At 42.9% G+C, this 8,217-nt stretch overlaps 1 protein-coding gene across 1 annotated transcript; it reads left to right on the top strand.

Annotated features, from left to right (window-relative positions):
• Positions 1 to 372: 372 nt before the first annotated feature.
• On the top strand, positions 373 to 2,640 carry MARS2 (methionyl-tRNA synthetase 2, mitochondrial). The gene has a single exon (XM_070388760.1). It carries the CDS (start codon positions 405 to 407, stop codon positions 2,184 to 2,186), a length of 1,782 nt encoding a protein of 593 aa, XP_070244861.1. The 5' UTR covers positions 373 to 404; the 3' UTR covers positions 2,187 to 2,640.
• Positions 2,641 to 8,217: the final 5,577 nt, after the last annotated feature.

Genomic DNA, 8,217 nt, shown 5'->3' with positions numbered 1-8,217 from the left:
TCACTGACAGGAGTTTGAGGAATGCCTGAATATAAAATTCTTGCCCATAAGCAACTCAGCCTGGAGGAAAAAAAAAACAAACAAACCCAAAACAGATCTATAAATATAAAATTACATCCCAGAGCAGGTCAAGCAGCATATTATAGAAAGATACAGACTTATCTGCTTTCACAACCTCTCCTACACTCAGCTCCTCTAAGCTATACTCGCTCGCTCCCACAATTCACAACAGCTGCCCTGAGGCCAGGGGAGGGAGGCGCGCGGCAGGGGCGGCGGAGGGCCGGCGCTCCCGGCCGGCCTTCATTGGCTTTCTGGCCGGAAGCGGCGGTGCGGCCCGGCTGCGCATGCGCCCCTCACACGTGCTTCCAGAACGCCCCCTTCGCCGCTAGAGATCCGCGGGCGTCATGCTGCGAGTTTCTGCCTTCCGGCTGCTAGGTCGCAGAGGGGCGAGTAGGGTCTCGCTCTTGGAGGACTTTAGCTTCCGCTACTACAGCTCGGGTCCTCTTGGTGTCCGCGACGATACCCGCGACTCGCGCGCCTACTTTACCACACCTATTTTCTACGTGAACGCCGCGCCGCACATCGGGCACCTGTACTCCGCGCTGCTGGCGGACGCCCTGTGCCGACACCATCGCCTCCGAGTTCCCAGTGACGCCGCCACGGGATTCTCCACGGGTACCGATGAGCACGGCCTGAAGATTCAGCAGGCAGCCGCCGCCGCGGGCCTGGCTCCGTCCGAGCTGTGCGACAGAGTCTCTGCTCAGTTCCAGCAGCTTTTCCGGGAGGCTGACATCTCTTCCACCGACTTCATCCGCACCACCGAGGCCCGGCATCGGATAGCTGTGCAGCATTTTTGGGGGATGCTGAAGTCTCGGGGTCTTCTCTATAAGGGCCTCTATGAAGGTTGGTATTGCGCCTCCGACGAGTGCTTCCTGCCTGAAGCCAAGGTCACCAGGCAGCCCGGCCCGTCAGGGGATTTGTGTCCTGTATCTCTCGAGAGCGGACACCCGGTCTCCTGGACCAAGGAAGAAAACTACATTTTTAGGCTTTCCCAGTTCCGGGAGCCGCTCCAGCAGTGGCTGCGGGGTGACCCTCAGGCCGTAACACCGGAGCCATTCCATCACACAGTCCTTCAGTGGTTGGAGGAGGAGCTGCCGGACCTATCGGTCTCTCGAAGGAGTAGCCACTTGCACTGGGGCATTCCGGTGCCCGGGGACGATTCACAGACCATCTACGTATGGCTGGATGCCTTGGTCAACTACCTTACTGTAATTGGCTACCCAGACGCTGAGTTCAAATCTTGGTGGCCGAACACCTCTCATATCATAGGCAAGGACATTCTCAAATTCCATGCTATCTATTGGCCTGCCCTCCTCTTAGGGGCCGGCATGAGCCCACCACACCGCATCTATGTCCACTCCCACTGGACAGTCTGTGGTCAGAAGATGTCTAAGAGCTTGGGTAATGTGGTGGATCCCAGGACTTGTCTTGACCGCTATACGGTGGATGGCTTCCGCTACTTTCTTCTTCGGCAGGGCGTCCCCAGCTGGGATTGTGATTACTATGATGAAAAGGTGGTTAAGTTGTTGGATTCCGAGCTGGCAGATGCTTTGGGAGGTCTCCTGAACCGATGTACTGCCAACAAGATCAATCCTTCTGGGATCTATCCGGCTTTCTGCGCTACTTGCTTTCCCAGTGAGCCAGGCTTGGTAGGGCCGTCAGGTCGTGCTCAGGCAGAGGACTACGCTCTAGTGAGCGCAGTGGCCACTTTGCCCAAGCAGGTAGCAGACCACTACGATAACTTTCAGATCTATAAGGCTCTGGAGGCAGTGTCCAGCTGTGTCCGGCAGACTAACGGCTTTGTCCAAAGGCATGCGCCATGGAAGCTGAACTGGGAGAGCCCCGTGGATGCTCCCTGGCTGGGTACTGTGCTTCATGTGGCCTTGGAGTGTTTGCGAGTCTTTGGAACTCTGCTCCAGCCTGTCACCCCAAGCCTAGCTGACAGGCTGCTGTCTAGGTTGGGGGTTTCTTCCACAGAGAGGAGCCTTGGAGAGCTCCATTTTTTGTCTCGATTCTATGGACATCCATCCCCTTTTGAAGGGAGGAGACTGGGACCTGAAACTGGGGTCTTGTTTCCAAGACTGGACCAGTCTAGGTCCTGGCTGGTAAAAGCCCACAAGACCTAGAAACTCAGTTCTTATTAGCTTGTGGTAAAAAAGTAAATTTGTTATTTTCTTATTTTTTGCATTTTCAGGGAAATTATATTAATGCTTTCTAAAGTGTTGCATCAAATGAGCACATAAGTACTGTCCCTGTGAAAAGAGGTTTGATAGCCTTTCAGGAGCCTACTCCCTACTCTTTAGTTCTCTGTGTGCATTAACCACTGTCCTTTGTACCCCAGTGTCTCTGAGATGTCTCCAGGGGTAAGAGACAACTTTGCTGATACTATTCCTTCTCATTGTGTACCTCCGTCCAAACCAGTTATTTGCCCAGACTACCTCTCATGGCTTGTTTTTTATTGGCCTGGCCTCTGCTGGGCAGAGAGTGGGGGTTGGAGGCCCCCTACCTCAGCTTTTACTTTGTTACATATGTTGAGTCTTCTGTTGAAAACAGATTGTTTCATTAAAGCTTTAAAAACCAGTGTCCTAGATTAGATGATTTTTGCCTATATTTTTAATTCTTAACAATCTTGACTCCCAGTTTTGCTAGTTAATTGTCCAGTAGTTGTGCTTTGTACCATTATACTTTAACCGGTAGATGGCTCTAGTCTCACATATTTAATTACTTAACATTGAGGTTTCAGAATATTTAAAATACATTTTCTGCTTTGTAATTTTGCATAATTTAAAGAAAAAATTTTATTTTCTTAAAATAAGGATAACTGCAATCACTGCTGTTTTACAATAAGCAATAAAAAAGATCAAAATCCTCATTTCAGACTACTGAAAAAGGACATTCACTCCATTAGATGTTTAGTCAGCTAATAAGTAACTATCACATGTGTTTGGACCATGATAAATTATAAAGCTCTCTTGATTTACTTGGTATGTTAAAATTTTTTTAAACTTTAATAACATTAGGTTTACAGGTGTGATTTAAAAAATCTGTAGAAAGTTCAGAAGGGTAATCTTTTCTTTATATTTCTTGGTCTTAATTTTGTTATCCACATATATAATTTACCTTATATGATTTCTTTTGGTCAATCAGTATGTATAATACAGTATAGAAATTGTGGAATAGCTATTATAAATTTAATACATTTACTTTCAAGTAGTTTTTATTATTTCTTTTGCTCCTTTAACTTATTAAAGTTTAAAAGTTTTCTAAGTACCTTATTCAGATCAGTTCTGTTGCGTTTGTTGAAGGTGATGGTGAAGGGAGGAAATGATCAGTGCTCCAGGAATCTCAAACTGGACTTAGGGATCTCTCCAAGGCTCCATAAGAGAACATCACAGAGAAGATGTTAAGGTATCAATTTATACAGTGACTACAACATAGTAAGCCAGCATTATTTGCCCAGACTAGTCTCATGGCTAATCTCATAGGTGATTAGACAGCTAGGGCAAAGTTTAAAATGAGAACTTGCCTTGAGATATCCATTCTAAGCATGGTAGCAAGCAGAGAGAGCTCACTATGAATTAAACTATTGTGCTAGTAGTTCCCCCAGATTTATTCTGGGTGCTACTGTTCAGCTCCAGTTTCTATTTATTAATTAGTGTAGTGAGAGATTTCTGGTTGCTTGGAAACATTGCTTAGAAAAGAATGCTTGAAGGCATTCTAAGGGTGGAAGGACTATTTCTACCAGTGTTCCTTTAGATCCTCCTTATTCTTCATAATGGAATCTTGGGCTTTCCATAGGACATATTCCAGTTATCTGCTGGGATTACTAGGGTAGATTACTGGGACCTAGGATGGCATATAATATCTCTTGGGGCTAGAGAGCAGAGCAGTGAAAGAGATGGGATGTTTACATGGATGAAGGAAAACAGACTTGGAAAGCAGTGTTGATAACCTCTGCCTTCGTAATGCCATTGTAAGTCTTACAGCCCCTATCATGAATGGAAGGACAGTGTCTTTCACTGGAATGGTCTTTGCCGTGGCCTAATGCCAGTCAGTACACTGCACCTTGGCTTGCTGGGTGTTAAAGGAGTTCCGTTGGTGCAGTCTGTCATTTGTGTAGGCACTTAAGTTCTACCAGAGTGTTTGTGGTAGTAGAGGACACAGGAAAACGGGGGGAGCCAAGAGGAGAGGGCATAATTATTACAGAAGACAGGATATTTTGAGTGAAGAAGTGTGGTAAGTTGGATAGGACTTATTCTGTGGTGATATGGAAGATGAACCAGTTAGATTCTCTGCAGGAGGCAGAATAGGTAAAGCAGGGATCCTCTGAGTACTGAGTTGGTATGTTAAGTTTGATTCAGCAGTTTAAGAATGGCAAGTAGAGGATAGGTGAACTTAAAACTGGAAGGCATGCACTTCTAAGAGAGTACACCTTAACCACTTCGTGGGAAAAGATGATAAACTTGTAGACTTCTAAGAATTTCCCTGTTCCAGAATTGCTAACACCTTATCTGGCATCTTGTGGATTCCTTGACGAGAAAGGAAGTTTCTCCCAATATTACCCTAAGGCTCTCAAATATTGATTTTAAGGTATTTTTGGAGGCAGTGTTGCAGGAGGTGATAGAGCACTGATCAGGTGTTCATGGAATGTCATGTTAAAGTAATAATAAGCTGTCAGCTCAGAAGACTACAGTCTACTATGAAGTCATGCAAGAAGTTGTGGGCAATGTATATGTGGCACCATTGTATATTAGAGGGCTATTCTACAAGCGAACTCACAGATAGGCACCTCAGAAGTCAGAAGACCTATGGCTATATGGGGGTCAAGAATAGGCAGAAACAAGAAATAGTTACAGTCTCATTTAATTGAAATCTCACACTTATTCTGGAAGTAGGCCTTATTATTTTTCTTGAGCACCTGTGTGACTCTATAGGGACTGAGAAGAGCCTGAGAAATTGAGTATTAAGTTGATCACTCAAGAAGGCTTAAGCTGCTACATGGGCTCTCAGGTACAGGCCCTTGCCCCCCAACCCCCTGTAGTTGTATCTATTATTGGCACATAACTCTTTGGATCTGGGAAGTTCTGAAACTGAAGTAAAGCCAGTAGTTGGTCAGGTTTTGGGCCTCCAACTAGGATGACATAATCATGAAGCTTGAGTAGCAGGTGGCAGTACTGAGCAATCCACAGATTACTTCTTGGGCATTATGGTAGGGATAGTTTACTGGCTGGCTGTTTCATCCCTGAGTGTGTGGGTAGTTGCAGTGTCAGCCTGCATTAGTGTAACTTTGAGTTACAGTGGGGAAGCAGCCATGCCTCTTGATTAAGACTCGGTCCATAAAGTTGCTGTATAATATTGCCTCCTGGAGGCAGTTCCCCCCCTATCCATAGTTCTACCAGATGTAGAACAACTGTTCTTGCTAATGAGGTCTGGGATGCTGTAAACGTTGATAGGTCCTTGTCTTCATTTTTTGCCAGAATGAATATCAGTGGACCTGAAAAGATGTGGACCTACTGGCAGTGATGTGTCTATTTTTGCTGCAAAAGTTAACTAGTTCAGAGAGATTGCAGGGAGCGTGGGCACAGGTGGAGGTAACCAGGATTACAAATTAGGGGGATCAGTTCTAGAACAAAGCCTTGGAGCCCCTTGCAAAACTAAGACAGTATAAAATATGTCATTTCAGCATAACACAGTTGGCCCTGCCCCTTGTTCTTCTAGGAGCTTTAGATAGGGTTGGTTAACTTCTATCAATAGGAACACACTATATTTGGAGGTTAATATTGCTGGAAGGCCAGAACAGTAACAACCAAGTTAATTAAGGTCAATTAGTGAGGATTTTAACCTTTCAAGTTTGAGGCAGAGGATAGGAAAATCCCAGCCTAAGCTGCTTTCTTCTATCAAGAACTACTTTGAGTTGAGGGGAAAGAAGTAGATAGTTATAGAGGTTTAGTTTTACCCTGTATAGATCCTGTGAATTAAGAGGAACCATCTAATGGAGTAGTTGACCATATTTAAAATACTTTGCTTTAGATTGTATTAATTATATTAATCAGTTTCTACTTAAATTTCCATGATGAGTAAAGGGGACTGGGAAGAGGTATACACCAAGAGGATCTTCCTATGGTATAGACAACTACAAATAATATACTCTCTACTGTGCTTCTTCTCGTGTATAGCTGTTGGGAGCTTCAGTCTTAATTGGATCTTCACCAAAGTAAGGTGAGACTAGAGAAGTTCCATCCTTGGCTATGAACTGTATTTCACTCCCGTTTAGTCTGTGACACAATTTATTCACCATAAGTCCACAGCTCCTTACTTAAGAAGATGATGGTATGAAATGTCAGGATGTTTCAGGAAACTAAATGTATGATCTGCAAGAAGAAAATAACTCCAAGGAGAGATGAGATCTGCCTTCACGTCCTAAGGATTTTTGGATGAAACATTTGCAGAGGGCCTGGAAGACTCACTTAGGTAAGCTGAAGGGACAGCTCTAGGAATAGCTGGAAATGGGTGATGCCAGTTATCGTAGTGTATGGTATGGGTAACGTGGTACTAACCTCTATGCTACCACTCTCGAGGTACGTACACCCCCTCATTGGTTGACAGTCACTGGTTTATGGGATTGAACAGGAGGTGAACCTTCGAGAACTAGTTTATGATTGATACAGATACGAATCATTGTTTTATTCTCTTAATACAGTCAATAAAAGTATGACTAATTACACATTTTTCCTAATTAAAATATTTTAAAAGGATAATAACCTTTACATTGGGACACATTAAATATGACAGTATCAGTAGTTTGACTTCCTTTGAACTAATCTAGAAATATCTACTGGTTAAAGGCTATAAATACTAAAAATAAAAAGTTAACAAGCATGTTACACAGTTTGGTTAATCACTAAAATAACACAACTGGAATGTATTTCTTCTTAGCCAGATGAAATGTTAAAGAACTCAATTCAACAGAAGACAGGAAGGTGAAAAAAAGAGCAAAGAAAAATGAAAAATATGGTAAAAGAAAACCCATAATGGCATGGCAGAAATAAATACAAATATATTGGTAATTAAAATATCATAGGATGGACTTTCTGTCGAAAGGAAGCAATATTGAAGCTTAAATTTTAAAAGTTAGCTATATGTAGTTCAAATCCTTAAAAAACTGGAAATAGAACTGCCTTATGATCCAGCAATCCCACTGCTGGGCATACACACTGAGGAAACCAGAAGGGAAAGAGACACGTGTACCCCAATGTTCATAATAGCCAGGACATGGAAGCAACCTAGATGCCCATCAGCAGATGAATGGATAAGAAAGCTGTGGTACATATACACAATGGAGTATTACTCAGCCATTAAAAAGAATACATTTGAATCAGTTCTAATGAGGTGGATGAACCTGGAGCCTATTATACAGAGTGAAGTAAGCCAGAAGGAAAAACATAAATACAGTATACTAACGCATATATATGGAATTTAGAAAGATGGTAACAATAACCCAGTGTACGAGACAGCAAAAGAGACACTGATGTATAGAACAGTCTTATGGACTCTGGGGGAGAGGGAGAGGGTGGGAAGATTTGGGAGAATGACACTGAAACGTAAAATATCATGTAAGAAACGAGTTGCCAGTCCAGGTTCGATGCACGATACTGGATGCTTGGGGCTAGTGCACTGGGACGACCCAGAGGGATGGTATGGGGAGGGAGGAGGGAGGAGGGTTCAGGATGGGGAACACATGTATACCTGTGGCGGATTCATTTTGATATTTGGCAAAACTAATACAATTATGTAAAGATTAAAAAAAAAAAAAGGTATATACTTAAACATAACAGAAAATAAGACATGAAGAAACACTAGGCATATATTAACCAAAAAAAAGCTAGCATCATAATAGTAGACAATCTATATTGAGGGGATAATCATTATTAAAGATGAAGTGAGACTGAATATAAAAATAACAATAGTAAGTTATAACAATTAAACTTGTATAATCTAACAGCCTCAAAATATAAAAAGTTAAAATTGAAGATGACAAGAAATGTTCAAATTTGGAAAGAAATTAAACTGCCATTTGTGAGTTCAGAGAAACTAGGCAATGAGAAAGTAAAATAACTTACACTAGATGTTAGCATTTCAGTCTTTAATGCTCACCAC

Source organism: Bos mutus, chromosome 2, assembly GCF_027580195.1.
Source record: "Bos mutus isolate GX-2022 chromosome 2, NWIPB_WYAK_1.1, whole genome shotgun sequence".
NCBI lineage: Eukaryota > Metazoa > Chordata > Mammalia > Artiodactyla > Bovidae > Bos > Bos mutus.
The sequence above is the reverse complement of the archived record's forward strand: the minus strand, read 5'-3'. Positions and strand labels throughout refer to the sequence as shown.

Coding starts and splice junctions, on each gene's coding strand:
- MARS2 (XM_070388760.1), top strand. CDS start 405: ATGCTGCGAGTTTCTGCCTTCCGGCTGCTAGGTCGCAGAGGGGCGAGT.